General features: G+C 35.8%; 1 protein-coding gene across 6 annotated transcripts in view; it reads right to left on the reverse strand.

Moving 5' to 3' along the window:
- Window positions 1–24,228, reverse strand: part of ROBO1 (roundabout guidance receptor 1) — a 1,119,036-nt gene that overhangs the window by 762,201 nt on the left and 332,607 nt on the right. The window contains exon 1 of one of the 6 annotated variants that reach the window (XM_032406317.1): window positions 13,097–14,188. The exons of the other annotated variants lie outside the window; for them this stretch is intronic. Coding sequence (XP_032262208.1) covers window positions 13,097–13,205 — 109 coding nt within the window. The 5' untranslated portion in view covers window positions 13,206–14,188. Of the gene's footprint in view, window positions 1–13,096; window positions 14,189–24,228 lie in introns of those variants that run through there. 6 annotated transcript variants of the gene reach the window in all.

Raw genomic sequence — 24,228 nt, forward strand, 5'->3', positions numbered from 1 at the left:
TGAACAAGCCATGCACGCTCTCAACAGCCAGTGTTTTGCATTTACTGTGCCCTCTTTTGGAACATTCTTCCCTCTGATAGGAGCAGAGCATACTTGCTTACTTTGTCCAGGTCTGTTCATTTGTTTGACAAGTGAATATATACTGATTAAACATATATTTTGAAATCAAAGGTAATTGATTATGCACATTCTCGCATGCATACATTTACTTTGAGGACTGCCAGAATACCTTAAAATACTTCTAAACTGAAAATGACCACATATCTAGCACTCCATAAAATTTCCCTTAAAAACATCAAGATTGTTTTTAATAGGAAAAAAAACCCTGATGATTTCAGGTTGACAGAAGAACATGGGCTCATTGCACTGAGCATAAATGAAAAGGTGTTTCATATTTTTCCACCTGTAGATATTTTCATTGTCTATTTATATAACATTACATGAATGTGACTGTGAAACACTGACATTGTCCTTTATTCTTGAGATTGTACTTTTTACAGGTGTTTTCCAAACAGGATCCAAAAATGACATTAAAGACCTAAGTTGCTGATTCACTCACACTGGATCCTTGTGATGCCAAGCAGAACTCATAATACTTAAGTTTAAAAGGTGCACATTTACCCCAGTTATATATTTAATTACTTATTCAGAAAAGCTTAGTGTGTGCCTGATCAGTTCTCCAAATTATGTCACCAAATGTAAATTTATGTCAAAATACGGTAAATGTGAGTTCTCAGCCAAACTATTAAATTAGAAAAATACTGCAATCAGTTAAAATAAATTCAACAGTTTGCATTATTTCCTATACATAAAAACCAAAGTGTTAAAATATTTTTCCAAGTTTTTCTATCAATTTCCTGAGTCACTCTACAAGAAATACATCGTTAACAACCCCCACAACACACACACACACACACACACACACACACACACACACACCACACACACCACACACACCAGACTGCATATTTAACAACTGATAATATCAGGGAAACATATGTTCTAATTGAATTTCTTTTGACAAACATCTGATAAATTTTTGTATATGAATCCCCAAAACTACCCCCACATTTTAGGTTATATAAAAATTGTTATGTGAAAATATGTTACTCAAATCCCTCTAACACACTAAAATTTTGCACCTCTACTTTGAAGACTTCACTTTACAAACCTCAAGGCAAACTTTCACAATAAGAGTAATTTTCAGTTTTTCTCAAGTTTGATAAGTTAGTATTTAAAAATGAGAACTTGATTTCAAAGCATTTATGTTAGAATGCTGTATGTCAGTTTATACAGTATGGGTTTCATGTGGGCAAAAAGTGTCAATTCTAAATAGTGTAAGTATATGTTTCTTCGACTAAATATATTATATTGGATGGACACATAAAGTAACTTCTTTTTTTAAAAATCAATATTAAAATTTTGGCTAATTATTGTCTAAGTCTGTAAATGGTTGAGTTTCATTTAGTAAGTCAATGATTTGATAAAGATAATTCTAACATATCCTCTTAGTTTTCCTTAAGTTTTCTGAATCCACTCATCTTGTAATAAATAATATTAATTTTATAAATACAATTTGACAAAAGGAGAAGACATAGGACTGTGATCAATTATTACTTGCTGAATATTACTGACTCCATACCACAGCACAGACTAAAAGCTGAGGAAATGTATACACCAATATTTAAATTTGAGATAATGAAGAAATTTCAAAATGGGTTTCTAGTCAAAAGTTAATCACTTGGTTTTCTTTGTTTTTTTTTTGTTGTTGTTGTTGTTAAAAGTTAATCACTTGTAAATTACACTTTTTTAATTCAGTGGCTAGTTTTTAAGAATCAATGATTTTTTTAAAAAAGCAAGTACCCTAATATCTGTTAATTATTAATTCATTATTTATTTACTTATTAAGGACCAGTCTCTGAAATGTGTTGCTAATTTTTTTTTTATTATGTTATGTTAGCCACAGTTAGCTACAATTTAAAGGCTAAAAGTATAAGAATTGATATTTATGTTCCTTCTACATGTTCCTAATTGAAGCACTCAAAGTTTTCTGAGAGTAGATATTATAAATGTGAACTGAGTCTGCTTTGTTCCTCGTAGGGAATGTTGTTTAACAATAGAGGAGGGAAAATTAAGGTCTTTAGCGAACAGCTAATGTTGCAAAGATAAAAATTTTAGATAATGAAGAGGAAGAGATAGGATCCCTTACATTTGAGGTATTTTAATCAATTAAGTTCCTGAAAAAATTTCAGTGACTTTGAATACTCACACCCCTTCAATACGTGTTTGCAAAAGTAAGTATAGGCCCATCATGATTCAGTGATCAGTGAAGTACAGTATACTTTTTAATCATGAAAATCAGAAAAAGGAGGGGGAGTGATAGGGTGATAAATATGGGTACTCTGCAAATAAAACCAAGAGATCTTTAATAATTTCTAGCATATAAAATGAAAATATATAGCAATAAAAATAAAATTAATTCTTGGCAAAGACTAAACATTCAAATTTCTGTCATTTTTTCCTAGATTTCATCTTGGCATCATTTATGAGAATCTTATGTGATCTTTCAAGGAGCTTTTCAGAGAGAAATACTCAGAGATTTTATGTGTATGTGTGCGCACACATGCAATGTAAGGAACATATTGTTCAACTGATTACCAATTTATATTTGTTAACCATATCTTGACTCTTTTTTTATAATTATTTGATATGAAATATCACCTATTTGTCAGTGTGTTTTATATTAAGTTTTGAGAGTGTAGATCTCAAAATACAAAGTAATTGTTTTTCTCAGCTCTTACCCCACAGTACCATAGGAATTTATGTGACAATTAGAGAAAATAAACATAAATAAGATTAAATTTGTAGTTTGATTTGTGTTTTATTTTTTCAGCCTAGAGAAAATTTCTTATTGCATTAAAATATATTCTAATAATTTTTGTCTTTTGCCAATGTATCTTTTGGTGTTACCGACTGTAAGAAACATAGATCACCCTTTCACTGACATCTTTATGTTTTATTTTCCCACTGCATATAGTGATCTGGGTTCTGTACCAACCAAGCAATATGCTCCCAGGAGACAGCTATCTTCCTCTTGGTAAATATTACAGAGATGAATGTGCAACAGATAAAGAGGCATTTTGAGGAAAAGAAAAATTTAATATTAATAATCACACCAATAAACTGTCACCAGTGTTAGAATATTTATGTTCCAAAACTTTCTGATCAGTGTGGTAAACTTTCACAACTTGTGGGAGAGAACAAGTTATCTCCATTTAACAGATAGCGAGACCCAGGGAGATCATGTGAGTTCTCACAACATGTAGGTGGAGGATGGGATTTGGACCTTGGTGTGTCTATCTCCAGGGTACCTGCTCTTACAGACTCCATACAACATAATGATTTTGAAACATGCTGGAGATTTCTTAAGTGTTTTTCCCAAAATTAAATTTGGGTTTGGACTGACCATTGTTTTACTCTAACTGATGTGTTACTTCTCATGGGAAATGATTTTGATAATTATTTTCATAATGACTTCATTTATTGAAGAAGAAACTTCCTTGGCAGTGACTAATGAAATTTCAGCTGGAGTTCATAACCTTCTCGCCCATAAACTTTGTTCAGGTTACTACGCCACTCTAGGATTATTTAATCATTAAATGGTTCAGGTTAGGGGCACCTGGTGGCTTGGTGGTTAAGTGTCCAACTCTTGATTTTAGCTCAGGTCATGATCTCAGGATCTTGAGATCGAGCCTTGCCTCAAGCTGTGCATGGAGCGTGGATTCTGCTTAGGATTCTCTCTCCCTCGCCTTCTGCCCCTCCCCTGCTTGTACTCTCTCACATGAGCAAGCTTTCTATCTCAAAAAAAAAAAAAAAGTTTCAAGTTAATGGGTTGCCTAATTGTCTTCAAATTATTGCTCACTCTCTCCATCCACTTCTCAATTATACTGTCTTTTATTAAAGAACCACCATTCCTTCCCTCTGTCTCTATTTCTCTCTGATTGTAACAAGGCTAGAGATTTTAATGCTAATAATTTCATGGATTTTTTTCTTCATGAGAAAAATGAGAGATGAACCAAGACCATATTACTTTTGAGCCCGCTCAGCATTTTCTTACATTAATTAAACAACACTAAAGTGACATATAGTGTGAAAATCTTAATGGTGAGAGTGTTAAACAGATTCATAGAAAAAAATGTGGCTACATTGGCAGGGATTTTGGACAAGTTACAGAAATGATATATTCATCACCACATTTCCTTAGGCACACTGTTCTACTTCATTACACTGTCCAAAACTAACTGAGCTCTAGCACATAAAAAATTTTAACACTTCTGTAACCTAAGAACAATTTCAAATGGCAAATAATAGGTGGCTGGTTTCTAAGAAGGACTAGTGAACAGTAAAATTTTTAACTTGTCTCTTTTTGAAAGACGTCTTTTCAAAGACGTTATATTCTTAGGTGTGGCTTTATTACCCTTAGGCTAAATTTTTATGACTTCGAATCTCTAATTTTAAAATCAAAATCAGTTGGAAAATAGTAGTCAACTGACAGAAATAAGCTACATAGCCAAATTTGTTGGCTCACATTTGTACCATAAGTAAGATAAGGGGAAAAAAATTGTATAGTCTCCCTTTTAGTCTCTTCAATATATTACTGTGTCAGAATGAAAACATTATATTTGAAATAATTACAGAGAAGTTGGTTAAAATCATCATGGTGGAACAATTTACAGTGATTTCTCTATGCCAAAGGCCAGGATGAATGTTGGATTTACCAAAACTGAGGTCTACTCATCCTGTTCATCCTGTTGGATTACTCACCATTTTATAGTATCTGTACACATTTAATTCCTGTTACTTGTATCAAAATGAAATCAAAGTTGTTGTTTCTTATTATTTTGAAATCCTGTTTCTGTAGAATTCTAACCTTTCAACGTGGAACTGTTTGAGAATGGATTACCTGGAAAATTGCTTTTCTATTCGTGTGTGTGACAGCTGAGTTCAGCTGTTTTCTTAAGCATCTATGGAACAGCTGAGCACTTTCTCCTGGTCCCAAGATTTGAGACTAAAGGATTTTGAGGTGACAAAGTTCAATGGAATGCATATGATCAAGGAATTTACTTTCTCTTCATCTGCTACAGCTTTAAGTTATTGACCTTTATGGCACAACTATGGGCAAAATCATCTTCTGTAACTCTTGTCTTCCCCACCTTCTCTACACGTATATTAACAACTATCTCCACCATAGTTGTGGGTTAGAGGCTCAGTGCAATACAAAATACAAAATAGGCAAGCTCCGAATTGGAACAGCAGTCTTACAAACTTAACTAAGAGTAAAGTCCTTATCTGTCATCTGGTATTTGTATTCATCCTCAGACAACAGGCAAGCAATCAGGGGAAATGGGATGAAACAAAGTTGCTTTTATGTTGCTACAGTCCTCAAGTTCCTTGGGAGTAGATAAAATGATTTGGTGTCAGCCATTGAAGGCAGCTCATATTCTGCCATCAGTTAAACTTGCTTTTCTGAACAATCAAGTATTGACCAAATGGGAAAGGACAGAGGTAGAACAGGCTTGTGATACATTAATAATTTCATTGTCTATAAAGTCTATATTTACCATGACCATTTAATAAAACCAGAGTTCAATGAAATTCTTGGTGTTTGAAAAAATATTATTTTACATATTATTAAAATAATTTATTATTATTTTAAAAATATTAGTTGAGTTTCAGCCCAAATGTATCTTTGAATGGCTTCAGCTCAAACGTATCTTATCTTAAAGAAACAAAGCACTAAAATATATATGTGTAATCAAATTCATTTTATTTCAGTCCTGTTCTAGCCATAACTATTAAAGAAGGCTCACTGTATCTTTCTTCTATTAAAAAATAATAGCTTAAATATCCCAATATCACCTTGAGTTGAATGGAAAGTGCCTGAATTGTCCCACTGAAATCATGGTCATTTATTTCAGCTATAATTTACAAAGAATTAATGATAGAGAACACACTAGTCCTCCAAAAATGCCATACCACAAATGACCATGGACATGAACACTATATTGTTCTCCATAAAACGAAATATGGTACACTTTCCAGAGTTTCACTATGATACATTGCATATTTTTAAAGTATCACGATAAAAGATAATTTTCTTGGAATTATCAGACTGCAACTGGTAGCTCACGTGGTTGCAGAAAGGAAGATCTGCTCTGCAAAGGGAACAGTGTCAGTTAGATGTCATGACATCCAGTTCTGCCTTTTTATCTTCAAAGAAGCACATTATGCTCTTTCTCTGATAGGGCCCAATCACCCCGGTGGCTGCTCACTGGCAAATCCTATCAGTTTCTCATGTTTCCCAGTTGTCTGCATTCTCTTGTCAGTTTCAGCCTGTTGTGGTTTATCTGGGATACTAATCTTTGACTGGAGGTAACTTACTACTTATGCTTTAGTTCACCATAAATCTATTGATTTTTTTCATATCAATCTCATTATCTGATCAACATTATAAGAATATTTTCTCTTTGAGTATAAAAAGGGAACAAGAAATAGTAAAGACTCTTGTAACTTTGTACTGTGGATTAAAGCTAGATGCTATTTTAACTTATTGAAATGGTATTTCTTTACAAGAGGGTTTTCTCAAAAATTCATAAAATGTGAAGAGTTGGGGAAGAGAAGAGACAAAAAATAAATGGTGAAACATTGTTTTTCAGTAGAAATAATTATAAGCCGATTTAATAGCTCATAGTTTTATAAAACTAGTGCTCTTAAAGAAGAGTTAAAAACTGTTTTTGCAGTAACAAGCTCTTGGTGGATTGTGTCATATGTGAAATTGTCAATGAAGTGGCAAAGATGAACATAAAATTGGAGACAGTAATGGTAGCAAGTTTTGTGTTAAGCTTTTAACAATTTATTTTAAATGATAGCAGTGCACCTCTGAAGCACCCTGACCTGAATAATCCTAATATTTCAAAATTTTACTATAAGAAACATTTGACCTGTAGCTACTAGTAGAAGAAAAGGAGTAGATGGTTAAAAATAACTCTAGATAGTTCATTTGAAAATATTCAGATGGGAGGTTAAAACAAAATATCAAAATAAGAAATGCATTGTGGGGGGCACCTGGGTGGCTCAGTCAGTTAAGCATCTGCCTTTGGCCCAGGTCATGATCCCCGGGTCCTGGGATAGAGCCCCACGTCAGGCTCCCTGCTCTGCGGGAGGCCTTCTTCTCCCTCTCCTTCTGCCACTCCCCCTGCTTGTGCTCTCTCTCTCTCACTGGCTCACTCTCTGTCTCTCAGATAAATAAATAAAATCTTAAAAAAAAAGGAAAAAGAAATGCATTGTGGTATTTTTAGGGGGTGGGATTTTTTTGTTTTTCCCCCAGAGGATAGACGCTTTGGCAATCTTAAAGGGAAGTTGTAGTGCGCATGCGTGCGGGTCTGTCTAGCAGAGAGTTCCATAAAGGAATGGGACAAATTAAGCTTAAGGGATTTCAGCCACAACAAGTTGTTCCTGGAAATATGTGTGTTAGGTTTACAAGTTTAAGGGCAAGAATAAAGTTCACACTTGGAGCATTTGTATAAAGATTCTGGGAATTGTCTGATTAAGTTAGAGATTTAATAATATGATCCAGCTCTTTTTTTTTTCTTTATCCATAATCCTTTTTTTTTCATTACAGTTTTGTAGAATACTATCTGCAAATTGTATAGAAACATGAGATTACCAGCACATTTTTTGAAATATGAAATTACAGAATAGAGGGGCGCCTGGGTGGCTCAGTCGGTTAAGCGTCTGCCTTTGGCTCAGGTCATGATCCCAGAGTCCTGGGATCGAGCCCCGCATCGGGCTCCCTGCTCCACGGGAAGCCTGCTTCTCCATCTCCCACTCCCCCTGCTTGTGTGCCCTCTCTCACTCTGTCTCTCTCTGTTAAATAAATAAATAAAATCTTAAAAAAAAAAAAAAAAATTACAGAATAGAAAAGACAATGTGGATGCTCATACCACTCACATGGCCATTCAGAGGTGGCAATAAAGAGATGGTATACATAGATTCACAGTTCTGAGGCCTCATCTTGTTGAAAAGATACTAGAAACTTTATTTTCCTATAATACATTGAAAGCCTGCCTTTCTAATTCTGGGGGAAAAAAATAAATGATACAAATATGACACTTATTGTGTTGAGTTCCACTTGCATGAATCTGAAGAATAGATATCATTTCCTTAATAAAATTCTTTCCAAGTCATTGTTGCAAACTTCATTTCATTCTAGCAATGATTTCCTTTCTGTGTTCTTCCCTGCTTAGACTACTATTTAACACATGCTATTTGAAGAAGTTCAAATTCTTTCCCTAGTAGAGTCTACTACTAAAGTTTTTGTAGTTGTGGTTGTTATTGGTGGTTTTAGTTTCTATATGGTTTGTTTAGAAAAGATAAACATACTAATATCTCATTCATTTTTTTTTCTTTGCAAAATGTTAAGTATTTATTATAATGTTTGATTTATTGTTATCTACTTTAAAGACTGAGGAAAATAAAGATAAGCACATTGTATAAACTGAAATAAAATAACCACTAAGGTATATATATGTCATTAACCATCAATGTACAATGAAATTATGGCACATCTATTACCAATGTTCTATTTCTTTTCCTTGTCATATTGTTGTTGGAGTTCTATGACATAGAGGCTTATTTTTTCTTTATAAAAATATTTGCTATATTAGTCTAAAGGATCAAACCTATCTATCTATCTATCTATATGCTATGACTATGATCCAGTCTTTTCCATGGATAATATGCCTGCTTAAAAAAGAAAAACAAGGGACACCTGGGTGGCTCAGGTGGTTAAGCTTTTGCCTTTGGCTCGGGTCATAATCCCAGGGTCCTGGGATCGAGTCCCATGCTGGGCTCCCGGCTTAACAGGAGAACCTGCCTCTCCCTCTGTCCCTCACCATGCACCCCCCACCAGCTCGTGGTGCTCTCTCTCTCTCTCTCTCTTTCTCTCTCTCTCTCTCAAATAAATGAAATCTTAAAAAAAAAAAAAAAAGGAAAACAAAACTGATATGTTTATTTTTAAAAATAGTGAGAAAAACCTTAAAGAGCATTTTAAAAATAAGTAGAGATTTTACATAATAATTATTCCTAATGAAAACTCTTCTTAACTTGGAGCATTTCTTTTTCATTGAATTTCTTTTCAAACACTGTTTAATAAAAAAATATTTGTTGAATGACTGTCTCTCTTACATTCCATATTAAAGTTGAGGAAAGAAACAATAACAAGAGAGAGAGTTCCTGACTTGTTGGAGGTTATATTCTATTAGTGGAGAAAGAAACATAGAAATAAATATATTAAATGAAGGTAGACAGTAAGTGCTATAAAAACCAGAACTAGAGGATTGGGAGTTAGATGGCATGTAGTTCTTACTAATCTAAGAAGGCCTATATGAGTTCTTGTTTTGAATCATAATGTATATAAATCTGTACAGCTTTTTTTTCACCAAATGTTACATTCAAGCATTTTTCTATGCATTATGTCTTAAAACTCACTTTTTAAAAAGATTTTATTTTTAAGTAATCTCTAAACCCAACATGGGGCTCGAACCCACAACCCTGAGATCAAGAGTTGCACACTCCATTGATTAAGCCAGCCAGGCATCCCTCTTAAAATTCACTTTTAGTGGTTGAAAATGATTATGTTTTACGGGATCTACTACATTTATTTACCTTTCTTTCTATATTTTACATTTATTTACTTTTTGCAATAGTTTGATGGATATTTTTGCACATAAATACTTTTTGTCAAAGAATAAGACCATATTCAATAATTGTACCTATTCTAAAATATTTACTTAAATTATATATATATATATATATATATATATATATATGCATGCACACACACTAATTTATACACTCAAATTTGACTGGTATTGTTGAAGAGTCCATTTATTTAAGCAAATGCCCAATGAGTTTCTACAAAGTGTCCAGAAATCTACTAAATGTTAAAAATGATACAAGGAATAACATTCTTGAACTCACAATTTCAAAAAATAGGCAAAATTATAAACAGATGCAGAATATTAGATAAATACCAAAATACATCATCAAATTCTACTTACTGAAAAAAATGTAAGTGAAGGAAACATTTAAGGGCACTAAAGTCTCTCAAAGAACATAACCAAAATCCATTTTGAAGTATAGGAATGGTTTTAACAATCTCTGAAGTTGTTTTATGCCCTCAGAAGCCCATGAAAAGAATATGACAAAACAATTACAGTTTCTGACAGAGGCAACAACAAATATAAATGTTCTCAGATATTCAGACCCGTACCTAAACTTGTGAATTGATGTTCTCTGGAAATCAAAAATTTTGATTGAGGTTTCTTACCTTAACTTTCATTGCTGCCATATAAAGTATATAACTCTCAGTTTATTAGAAAATGTAATATCCCTCTAAACATGTCACAAATTCCCTCATAAGAGATCTATTTAGTTGATATAAGCTTTCTATCACAATTTACTCATTGTTGGGAATTAATTGATCTGTATTCTCTTTGCTGAGAAATTCTCTTAGCTGAGAAATTCTCAACGAATTGCCTCCATTCTCCTTACCCAAACTATGTAAAGCAAGGGTGTGCTTGGATTATTCAATTTTGTATCTCCTAGTGGTTTATCTAAAAAGTAAAAGGTTGAAACATAAGAGTTTAGGATTTTGTATTGCCCCCTGTTTTTTTATTTTTATTTTGTTTTGTTTTTTGGTTTTGTTTCTTTCTCTTCTTTATCTTTTTCTCTTTCTTTCCTTTTTTTTTTTTTTTTTTGAAAACCACCATATGAAGACCACAATAGTGATCATAATACAGGAAATTACAGTGTACTAAAACTCCTGAGAAGTCATATAATCTAAAAACAAAAAAGTGTACCTCTACAGTAAGAATAGTTTATCATAATTCCATCCCCCCTTTTTTTCGGAACCCATCTTCATCCTCAATTTTTTCCAAGCATTTTTTCCTTAAAATTTTTTTTTAACTTTGGAAATTCTCAGAATTGCTATTTGTAGCTTGCTACAGTTCTCATAAAGATATTTATTCATGTCCAACCAGAAAGAAAACTTTGAGAGTGCCTAGATAAAAGAGTATCATCTTGAATATCCTCTAACTGATTCATTTTGAGGATATTGTTTTAAAAGTGGACCCAAAGCTCTCTCAGGAATTGGTGTATGGGTTTTCCACAGTTAGCTTTTTCTCTGAGGGAGCTTTGTACAATGGAAAGTACCCTGAATTAGAGGTCTAAACACTTTGGTTATAGAGTTGTGTCTGTAAGTTAACTGGGTGAATATTCTGGAGCCAGTCATTCAACTTTTTGGTATCTCAATTTCCTCTTCGTTAAATGGAAGTATTTATATCTATCCTTGCTAATCATGAGATTATTGTATATATATTGTCTTGTAATGCATATGAAAATATTATGAACTTATAAAGCTAGACAGGTAAAAATTATAACAAATATCATGGACTAGAGTGATTGGATTTAAGTCTAAGGTGTGTAGTAAAATGGGTGAATCTTGGACTTTGGGGAGAAATGAATTCCTCCTTTAGCATTCTCCACTGGGAATACACAATTTAGACTCCATGGTCACACCTTAGAACAAAACATTAAAGCAAACTGCATGTCCAGAGGAGAAATGGTCAATAAGAGCAATCACTTATTTGTAAATATCAGACCTATAAGTAAGCCTTTTCTGAATCACAAGAAGCAGAAAGAAGAGACAGATTAAAGGGGAAAAAAGGAATAAGAGAAAGGAAACCAAAACGTCAGTCATAACTGATCACTGAGAAATTTGACTGGAAGCTGAGTAGTTAAATCGAAAGCTTTTCCAGCTTGTGTGGCTTCCAGTTCCCACTGATCTAGCCATCAGAGCATTCCAACTCCTACTCAAGTCAGTAAAACAGAGCCATAAATTGGCCAAAGACACGATTGAAGCAGAAAACATAAGCTTAGCAATTAGCTTTAAGGTTACTTAGAATCTTCTGGAGGAAGTTCCAGTGAAATAAGCTCATTGGCACGCCTCCTCTGAGCATTCAATGACATATAAGAGAAGTATTCCTCTTCTCCAAACAGATTTCTGGGTCCGTTGCTATATCTCTTTTTTGAAAAGAGACTTAGAGAAGAGGAAAACTTCTACTTCTAAAATTGGAGAAGAGGAATATATCTATGTGTGAGCTTTCTACACACACACACACACACACACACACACACAGACACAGAAGCATGCGCGTGCACGCGCACACACACGCACGCGCACACGAAAGTGGAACCTCTGGTGGCCAATAGGATGATAAAAGCGAGAAAGGGCGGTGGCTGGGTCTGGCCAATTAGCTCAGAGGGAAACGAATGTCAAATCCATTTCTCTCTCCTTCAGTAATACCAGAAACAGATTCAGTTCTAAAACTACAATAGTAATTTAAACACTATATGTCTTAAGTATATACATTTAATAGTGGAAATTGTGGAGGTCCCTTTTCATAGGGAGAGAATAAAGAACTAAACGGCTCTGCAGAACCATACATTTATCAACCTGCAACTACCAACTGTAAAGCAGCTCAACTCTTAAGTTATTCAAATCAGAGCTCTTACGACATTGGTTATTTCTCATTTTCCTTTCCTGTTACCCTCAAAACAAAATGCGTATATGTAGGAATTTTATTACACAGCTAGCGCCTGAACCATCCACAAATGTCAGCAACATACTGGAACTTTATGAAGAGGTGATGTTAATTTACATACATGGCCTTTGGATCTATCTGCTCAGTCTTTACAAGTCTCAGGAACTGTAAGAGTTAATGAGGAAAGCCAAGCAAAGGTCTTGCAGTGAAATCCAGAACAATACTGCAGATGTGTGGAGCCTACAGAAGGTGGAGCCCGTTTATTCTGCATGCATATTTAATGTGTAAAATTATATTTAAGTCTTAAAACAACCTCTTGCAATTGCTGTGAACTGCAGAGCTAGGCAGATCTGATGCATTCTTAAATATAAGGAAGAAAGATAAGAAATGCACCAAGAGTAAAAAAAAAAAAAAAAATCCCGGTTACTCACGATTCTTTTCACCTCTCCACCTTGACCCAGCTTTCATCATGCCCGAGACACCCACAGGAGAAGTTATTTCTGCCATGGAGAGCAGTAGCGTCAGGAACAGCACAGCCATGCCAGGCAAAAATCACCTCTGTGGAGAGTCCTGTCACAGACGAACCTGAGGCTTTTCCTGGGACTCGAAATCTGGAGCCAATCCTGTCATTTCACTCAGCAGAAATGCAAAAATGCCGTTTTCCCCATAAATTTTAAAAAAGCAGGTACGTTCTCATCAGGCTCTCCATTTGAATTACGCAGGAATGTTAAAAAAAATTAGAAGGGATGTAAACCCTTCCTCTATCCATAAGCAAAATGTCAGGAGAGATAAGCTGACAATTTGCTCTCTCCGCAGCTAGCAGTTCCTAACCTGCTCCTGCCAACTCTCACTTCTTCCAAATGTTTGTCAACATTTTTCATAATATGATAACAAGAAGAAGCTGAGATTTCAGCATTTTCCCACCTACCCATTCCTGTACCACAGATTATAGTACTTGACAAACCTGAATATTTAATCTTGGCACTGCAAACACACCTCATTTCGAACAGAGGTGGTTGTTAAGGAAAGGGGGAAAAAACACTTGTTCTCAAAACTCTTTCTAGCGTCTTAGAGAAGGGATTAGATATATAAATATCTGCTGGTAAGGCATGATAAAAATACCTCTGAAAAGAGGGAGTGGTAAACAATCATCTTTCCTACTTAGCTTGTACCATGTGTTTTTTGTTTTTTTTTTTTATTCAGAGAATAATGTCAAGAGACAATCGGCCAAAAATATCCCAAATCCATGAAGCAGGGCAAAATATTCAAGGATCATCTGCATTGTATCCTACACACTTGTTTGCTTTGTAAATACATGTTGGTATATTCTATCTCTCCTGTTTCCTGCAGAATGATTTTTATCGCCTCATAAGCTGAGCAGATTTTTCAGCAAATTATACTTCTCTGTTTTACAATTAAGTCTATTTCCCATGGACAAATAGCAATATTGTCTGGATTATTTTGCAACTACACTGCAATGACATAAGAAGCTTGCCTTGGGGCCAAACTTATTTTTTTTTTAATAATAAAAATAATTTGGGCGCCTGGGTGGCCCAGTTGGTTAAGCGACTGCCTTCGGCTCAGGTCATGATTCTGGAGTCCCGGGATCGAGTCCCGCATCGGGCTCCCTGCTCGGCAGGGAGTCTGCTTCTCCCTCTGACCCTCCCCCCTCTCATGTGCTGTCTCTCTCATTCTCTCTCTCTCAAATAAATAAATAAAATCTTTAAAAAAAAAAAAAATAAAAAAATAATTTTATGCCCCTAAGAACATTACAGAATAATAATCTACATACATTTATTTTAACAAGCATATAAAGCTATTTTAGGATACTGCTAACCACATAATAATATTCTACAACTTGACCTACATCTACAGTGAAATAGTTCCAACAGCTGCCAAAACGTATTTCTAGAACACATACCTGAGAATGTGCTGTTTACTGTTATCCCCTGCACTGCAGCAAAGAGGAAGGAAGAAAATAAAAGTCTACAGCAGCCAAGCAGATAACCTAAGTCGAGGAAACAGGCTGAGTGGAAAACAAGAGGGGGAGGTGGGGACTGGGGCAACTGCAGAGAAAGTCCCGTGAAAGATGGTGGCCGTCACTCAACTTCAGCTGTGAGTTGCCACCTCCTGGGGTACCAGGTGTTTCAAATTTTAATGAGAAGATAGAAATTCAGATTATTATGAGGAATCTCCTTAGTTTTAAAGCAAAAATGACACGACTCTAAACATTTTAACTAGTTATAGAGACAGAGCGTTCTGAATCTAGTTCTAACTTAAATTTTCCAGACTCCTTGATTCAAGAAATATTCTTTGAATTTCTATAACATATCAATATATCATTAATACAAAATATCCATATACTAAGCTCACAGTTTAAAGGGAGAGACATATTTTTTTAAAATAATTTTTAAAAATTTATTTGTTTGAGAGAGAGAGCACAGAGAGAGAGTGAGAGGGAGAAGTCGACTCCCCACTCAGCCGAAAGCCTGACTCAGGGCTTGATCCCAGGACCCTGATATCATGACTTGAGCTGAAGGTAGATGCTTAACTGCCTGAGCCACCCAGGCGCCTCTGGGAGAGACATATTTAAACAAATAATTTTTCATGCGATATGTATGATAAATGCAGTGAAAACCCATATGTGATTTCTGTGGAATCCCAGAAGAGAAAATAGTCTGACTGACTGGGGGGGCATTAAGGAAGGCTTTTTATTTTCTTCTCATTCCTGTTATGAGCCATAAAATCTAGCCATACTAGGAAACTCTCTGTTCTCCAAAAGAACATGAACTTCCAGACTCTCAGGTTTTTTTACATATTATCTTTCTACTTGAAATACCTTTTCCTGTCACTACTTTGTATAATCCTATTAATGCTTAATAGCTTAATAGTTTATCTTCTCAGACTTTCTCAGGTACAATTATCCATTTCTCCCATGACTTATTCACCTGGAAGTAGAGATCTTAGCAATTATTTTAAAGGTTAAATGTATATGTGTGTATATGTGTGTGTGTTTTTTCAATACTAGGTGTATACTTCATTGTGGGCCTGACTGTATTTTATTTTCTTTATATCCCTAAATTCAGTAATGATTGCTGTACACAGAAGAAACTCACTAAAAGTTTGAACTGGTGGTACATTTTTCCCATGTTATGGATTTTAATTTGAGTTGGTAAGTTTTAAAATTAAAACATAACTTTTTTAAATTTATTTTTCATTATGTTCAATTAGCCAACATATAGTACATCACTAGTTTTTGATGTAGCGTTCAACGATTCATTAGTTGCATATAACACCCAGTGCTCATCACCACACGTGCCCTCCTTAACTCTTTAAAACAGCCAGGATAACTTCTTTCATGCTCTGGACATGTGTTTATTTATATGCTGTCATTTGCTTTCCTTGGGCATATTACAAGATATTACAGATAAATAGGAAACTGTACTTATGTTTATTCTCTTTCAGTTACAGTCAACTCTAGGGGTGCCTGGGTGGTTCAATCAGTTAAGCATCCGATTCTTGATTTCAGCTCATGTCATCATCTCAGGGTTGTGAGATCGAGCCCCACATTGGCTTAAGATTCTGTCTCTCTCTCTCCCTCTTCCTCTGCCCCCCTACCCCCTCTAAAAAAAAAAAAAAAAACCACAAAACCTTAAAAATAAAAAAATAAAGTCAATTCTAACCATAAAATAAAAGCACATCTTAGTCTTCTATGATCTACACTGCACTAGTAAAAGCTTAAAACTTACATTCTGTATTAACTTTTAGGTGGTGAGAATTGGGAGATCATCAAAACAGAGCAATTATGAATATGGGATACACATTTATTCATATGCTATCATTTGCTTTCCTTGGCCATTAGTATTATAAGATGTTAACAGTTAAAAAGGAAATCCTAGTTACATTCTAAGACTAGCTTTCTAATCTGCAGACACATTCTAAAACCAGCTTTCAAATATGCAAACTTTTTAACAGAAAGGCACTGAAGATTATCAGCAGATGGGCCTAGTCTGCTCTAAAATTACAAATTGGTACAAAGCCAGTTATTTGGCAGTCACATCCTAAATTCCACATGTCCACAGCTATTTCAACTTAAGACACTGAATAGGCAAAGTGCATTTCTGCACCTTCTCTTCCTTCCTTCTCCAAGCACTGCCTCTACTTGGCTGTGCAAACAAACACTCTGGTCTGAGCCAATGGAGTTGAGCAGTCTCACTCTTCCTAAGTGAAAGTGATCAGTCAACTAATCAAATAGATCAATCCTGACTCAAGGAAGTTAATGGAAGCAGTCAAAAGACTCCTATCGTTCATTCATTCAACAAACGTTTTCTGAGCATCCAACATGTGTCATGCTAGGCTAATTACTGAAGAGTTGCAATAAATCCATGGATGTGGTCACTGTTCTCATGGAGCTGATGTTCTAGTGAGTGGAAACAGACACCATATAATACAGTCCCACCAGTAGATACATACTTATTTTATTTTTAAGATACATACTTTTAAATTGCTTCTGCAATGAAGTGAAAGATTTTAAAGAGAGATTATAATAGGGAGACTTAATTTAAAGGTTCTTTGAAGAAGTAATGCATAAGCAGAGAGAGGACAAATATGCACATACAAGGCAAAAGTGGGAAAAACAGAAAATAGGTCCAGCCAGACAGAAAGCTTATGCAAAAATTTCTCAGGCAGCAAAGAGCTTGGCACATACTAGGACAAAAGAATAGCTAGGGAGGTAGGGGAAGACATTTTCAGTTTGGGCCCTGGAAGCTATATTAAGGATTCTGAACAATATTCTAAGGTTTTCAGAAGAAATGTATTTTTGCATTAAAAGGTTACTCTCCTTTCAATAGAGAGAATAATTTGGAGGGTGTCAAGATGGAAGGGGGGGCTGGTTAGGTGACCATCTCCTTGGTGAGTGATAGCAGTGATAGACATAAAGAAAAATAAATAGAAAATAAATAGATTAGAAACACATTCTGAAGGCAGGATCAACAAAATTGGCTGGTGAATTGCACATAGAGAGTGTGGGAAAAGGGCTTCAAAGGTTGCTGCTGGCTTCTGGAATAGACTTCTTGGGGTGGAGCTATCTAGGCAGACTTGAGGATCAAAGGTGAAGAGAAGGGTCTTTTGAACTCCTCCTCCTCCTTCTTCTTTTTGTTAAATAACTTTCCGAAACATCACTATCATTTCAAACCAAATAGGGAAGGAGTACTGAAAGTTGTGTGAGAAGAAGAAAAACACATACCAACATAAAAAATAAGACCCTACATCTAGTGAGAAATGGCTTATTTGTCCACACATATAAAGGTCTTAGTTCCAAATAAGGTAGATTTGAATTAAATAAAGCACAATGGCTACAATGTGTAAATGGATCTGAAGGGGTGAGCGTTATTACTGGAAAACCAGTTAAAGGCTATTGCAGCAGTCCAGACAAGATATGACAATGGCCTAAGGTTTCTGGCTGTAGAGATGCACAGATGCGTAGAGATGCACAGATGCATAGAGTTGAAAGAAGTAAAACTGGTAAGATATGCGGTTGCTTTATGATTGGGAAACACGTGTCCATAATGGTCAGTTATAGACAGCATGGCCCAACTATGAGTAATACTAGTGGTTGCTTCTTCAGCTATAAATTAACAATAGTATCAATAACATGTGAGATATCCCCGTATCATATTTTACAGGAAAACACACTTGTCTAGAGTATAATATCACAACTCAATTTGGGTTTGCGGTTTGTTACACAAAATTCTCTATTTTTTTAAATTACCTTTCCCAGATTTATTGAGATATAACTAGCATATAACATTGTGTGAGTTCAAGGTATACAATATATTGATTTGATACACTTAGATATTGCAAAATGATTACCACCCTGAATTAACACCTGCATAATGTCACATAATTACCATTTCTTTTTGGTGGTGAGGACATGTAAGATTCACTTTCTTAGCAACTTTAAAGTCTATAATACAGTATTACTAACTATAATCACTATGCTGTACATTAGATCCCTAGAACTTATTCACCTTATAACTGGAAGTTTGTATTCTTTGACCAACATCTCTCCTTCCCTCTCCTGCCCCTGGTAGCCATCATTCCAGTCTCTGTTTCTATGAGTCTGATAAAATACCCTATTTCTAAGGGCTCTCTGCCTATCAGGTCCCAAGGACAGCACTGGACACACTGTAGAACCTCAATATCTCATATAAATGATCCATTGGCATGACTTCCACCTGGGAAGAACAACAGGAAGCAAAAATTGTGAGTGGTGGTGTTCTTATCTTTTTTTTTACTCCAGGAAGCCCTAAATCCATCCTTGGCATCTGCTTTTTAGAAGGACATCAGTGGGAGCACCTGGGTGGCTTAGTCATTAAGTGTCTGCCTTCGGCTCAGGTCATGGTCCCTGGGTCGTGGGATCGAGCCCCGCATCAGGCTCCCTGCTCTGCGGGAAGCCTGCTTCTCCCTCTCCCGCTCCCCCTGCTTGTGTTCCCTCTCCTGCTGTGTCTCTCTCTGTCAGGTAAATAAATAAAATCTTTAAAAATAAAAAAAAGGACATCAGTGAATTTCTTTTTATGTATTATGAAAGAGGATTCCCCATTTCTTAAGAGCATTCCACCCACTGCTTTTTTTGCTATCATATTACAATAATCAATGGTATCATAGAACATTAGAGAAGGACAAGAAGTTAAAATTCAACCACAATTAATTTTATATCACCTGAAGTGGATTCCACCCATTAGATCTATAAAGATGTACGTGGGCTAAAAATACTTTTGCAAAAATGATTTCTTTGTGTCCCTACTGTCATGATAAATAAAAAAATATTCAGCCATGACAGTGTCTCATTCTTTCCACTGGTAATTAGAACAGCTATTTATACATAGTTTCAATAATTGTTTAATTAGATGAATAAATTAACAAACAAATAAAAATAACTGCTTTATGCAAATAACATTAACACCAGGTTTTAATTGGACACATGGATATATAAAATAGGCTACTAGCAAGCCTGAAATTCTTTTAGTAACTATACAAGAATGATAGATACATACGTTGATAGATAGTATAGAGGTACTGTGTTGGGTCCTCAGTTAGGACCTCATAGTTATTAGACATAACTATGCCCATTAACTTATGATTTAGTTAATCAGACAGCAAGAAAACTTAGAAAACTTAGAAAAAAGAAATACAGACACAAATGAATCATGTTCTAAAGAATTAGAGAAACATCTAATGCAGAAGGAGTCTGGGAAATAGATTATGTATCAAGGAAATGCGTACAAGAAGGTTTGACATAAGCAGGACTAACGTAAAGATTCATCAAGGACAAAGGATGACCAGGAGTGAAGTACAGGAGTGAAAAAGTGAGAAAAAGAGACTTGGATGTGCATTGGTAGGGCCATGGGAAGAGGGCCTCCTGTGACCGGGCTGACACCACTTATAGGAAAGCCGTAGTGAAAGGCAGGAAGGCCTCACGGAACATACAGTGCTGATTCAAGGAGCATGGAGTCACCTCTGGGAACAATGTTACAAGTACAAATGTTACAAATTCTGAGCAAGGCAGCGTGAGGAAGAAGGCCACTACTATCCTAAATGGAAAGGTAGTGTCCCAGCAAATCGATAGATCCTTAATGTTTAATTAGACAAACAAGATGATCTCTTTGTCACATACTTAAAAAACAAAAAACGTAAGTAGGCTCCACACCCGGTGTAGAGGCCAACAGGAGGCTCGCGCTAACGACCCTGAGATCAAGACCTGAGCTGAGATCGAGTCAGACGCTAAACCGACGGAGCCACCCAGGCGCCCCTTTTTTAAATTTAAATTTTAAGGTTTTTTTCTTTGTCATGTTTTTAATCACCTGGTCATAGTATCACAGGTTTTCCTTCCCTGAGTATTACAAGCTCCACCCTCTGTTGGATGACAAGTCAGGTTTTCAAGTAGATTCTAAGGTCATGCCTGTGGAAATGAAACACTACAATTTGAACCCAATAAGAAACTAAAGCATGTCTTTAACTTTGCTTGTGTCTGGTGAGCTCCACGCCCCAGAACTCTGGGGCCTTCTTGCACAGAGTTTTAGTGAACGTGAAAAAAAGGTTTATTTTGAATTCCAAGTCTGTGTCTGATTTACTAAAAATGTAATGCCATGAGAGGGTCTAGGCCCATTAATTGGGAATCGATGACAGGGAATTGATGTTCATCTTGACACTTCTCTGGAAAATGCATGGGAAAAGGAGACTGCAGGTCATCATTTTGCCGGAGGCATGATCATGCCATGGTCAAAGCATATCTGGCATTTAGGTTTGAATATCACTGATTAAGATTTTTCTTAAATAGAGTAATTTTTAGCAAGACCAACTTTTGGAAGACTAACCTTTTGAGTGTGGTCTTAATATCATTCCAAAATGAAATAATAGAGGGAGCTATGACTATCCATCAGATACACAGTATTTCCAATATTTCCAATTCTCATCCATGAAATGTACTACTGGCCTTCTAATAAACCACTGAAAAACATTATAGCATTGATAGAAAAATGAAGATATCTGCTAGAACTTAAAAATACATCCTCACAAATATTAAACTAAAAACCATGTGCTTCCTTGCATGACATCAGATTTTATTTAACTCGATCTAAAAGTATCAGTATTTTCCTACCTGAACAGGTGTTTCAGAATTCACAGTATTCTGCACTTTTTGTATAACAGTCAAAGCTCTAATTTTTATCACCGACAGAAGAATTGAGAGGTTTATATACATAGGAATATTGAGTAATGAACATTCATGAAAAAAGAGAATGCTGTATTCAATTTAATTTTCCAGTTAACTGAGAATAAACTAGAAAATCTTCAACTCATATTAGTAAAACCTCTCTGTAATATGTCTTACCAATAAATATTTAAGCTAGCATACCAAATTTAGTTTTCCATTAATAGCTGAGGTTCTCATGATACCTGACTGTCTTAGACCAAAACTAAGCACGGAAGTGTGAATGTGTCCTCTGGTCAAAATCAAGGGCACCCCTGGAAAATCTGTGGTAGTGTTTGCAAAGATGAATGCAGCAGCTGCTGCAATCCTACATGTTGCCAATGTACATGCTGCTCTGGCGATCCTCTTCATGGAGAGGCCGAGTCTATTTCAACCCCACTTGAAGCTGGATTAGCCTTGTGACTTATTTGACCAGTGGAATGCAGCAAAAGTGACATGTCTGACTTCTGAGGTTGTGTCTCTGCTTTTGTTCTGGAACTCGGCCTGAGGACTGCCACAAAAGGCATCTGGTCTCTCTTACTGGAGGCTGAGGGGCCATGAGGAGCTGAGTGAGGCATCATGGCCGATGGCTTGCACCAGCTGCCAGACATAAGAGCGAGGCGCCGTGGACCTTCCACCCCAGCTCTTAGCAGCACTATGTGTTCTGCATTGGGACTATTTGAGTTAAATCCATACATGCTCAACTCTGTGTTTTTACTTGACCTCCTTTTGGCCTTCATTTTCTGCTCTGTAAAATGAGGGTAACAATGCTATCTACTTGTAGGTGGTTGAGAATATTAAAGAATTAAATGAGTAAATGCAATGAAATATCTTAAAACATTATGGGGGGGTAAAGCAAGCATTAATAAGATGCTAGTAAGCAACATCATTATTGTTGTTATTGTTGCTGTTGTGGCAATTTTTATTTGTCTTTTACAGGAAAAGGAACAGACTCAGAGAGATCACATGTTTTTCCCAAAGCCCCAGAGTTGTGGAACTAAAATCCAGAGCCAGACTTTTTGGTCCAGGATCCAAGTTCTTAACTACCACACATCTTTGCATCCACTCTGTGACTCTGATTTATGCAGGATACCATGTGCTAGCCATTGTGGTCAATGAGCTCACGTAGATAATATCGTTCCTATTTTAATTAGCTGAGTGTGACAAAATCAAGCATTTTGATATGACTTGGCCCAACATGCCAGTCTCTCCCTACCTGTCTGGCATCTTCTCTGCGTCCTTCCCTCCTACTCGCCCTACATGTCAGCCCATATTTTCTGTGCCACACCTGTGTGCTGTTCTCTCTGGTTCTGATGATCTTGCCCTCCTGTTTCTGTAGTAACTTTGACAATGACTTTTACTACTTGGCCCTGCCCCAAATTTCCTCCTCTGTGAAGGTCGATTCATCACTCTTTGAAGGCTATTAAGTATTCTCTCTGCTCCTATAGTTATCATCAACATATTATTGCCAAAATGGTATGTGTCTCAACAGTTTTTATTTCCTTACATGTTTCCCATTAGACTGTGAGCTCACAGAAAGCAGGACCATGTCTTACCCATTTTTATATTCATGGACCTCAATAAATACCCACTAAATGAGTGCATTCTTGTGGTACAACTCATACCATTTGGGTTCAGATACCTCTTTCTTGTGTTGGTATTTTAATTCATCTTGATGTTCTATTGTGAAAATTGCCACTTGAGATTCTAGAGGAGAGTACTGGTTTAATGCAGAAACCTGGGTTTAAAGAGTCAGACTGCGCTCAGACCAACTCCATCAGTTTTTAGCACTTCAGTCCTGGACAAGTGGCATAAACGCTATGCCTCAGTTTACTTCTGCACAGTAAGGAAAATAATAGCTATATACTGCAGAATTCATTTATGTACATATATAAGTAAATGTGAAGATGAATTGCATGGATGTATGTAACATCTATTCAGTATGCGGTGGCTTAATTTTCTGTAGAAATTACTATCATTAAGAAAGACTTTATGAATGAAGCTCTGTTTTGCTTTATTGTTTTCACATGTATGCAAGAGGCCAAGTTTTGTTCCGTTGTCCTGTGAACATTAGTTAGGTTTTAAAAATAGTACATTCACCAGAGAGTCTAAGCATTTATAAGAAAAATGAGCTGTTAGCAGACTGAGAAAACAGGAAAACTGAGCATCTGCAAATAGGCAATCTTTAAACTGATAAAACTTATTTTTTTTATAACCAGGACTTCATTTTTTAGTATGCATATTAATATAAGCACACAAAGGGGCACCTGGGTGGCTCAGTTGGTTGGGCAACCAAGTCTTGCTTTCAGCTCAGGTCATGATTTCAGGGTGGGATCCAGCCCCAAGTCCTGCTCTGTGCTCAGCAGAGAGTCTGCTCTTCTCCCTCTCCTTCTGTCCTCTCCACCCCCTGCCCCCTGCTCATGCATGTGCTTTCTCTCCCTCTCTCAAGTGAATGAATTAATCTTAAAAAAAAAAAAAATAAGCACACCAAACAAAACCTCCTGACTGTACAACTATGAACAATGCAAATCTACTATAAAAGACCAAAACTAACAAATGCCACCACCTACAAAGTATGTTTAGATTTTATTTTCCGTTATTATTATTATTATTATTTTGTTCTTGAATGTTCTGATCTTTCAAAAACATGGCATACAGTCAATTTAAAAGTTAAGATATTATAAGTAGAAATAAAATAATAAAGCACCTAAGAATAAATTTAACCATGGAGGTGAAAGACCTGTATTCTGAGAACTATAAAAAACTGATGTAAGAAATTGAAGATGATACAAACAAATGGAAGGCTATTCCATG

The sequence above is a fragment of the Phoca vitulina genome, unplaced genomic scaffold (genome assembly GCF_004348235.1).
Source record: "Phoca vitulina isolate PV1807 unplaced genomic scaffold, GSC_HSeal_1.0 scaffold8, whole genome shotgun sequence".
Lineage (NCBI taxonomy): Eukaryota > Metazoa > Chordata > Mammalia > Carnivora > Phocidae > Phoca > Phoca vitulina.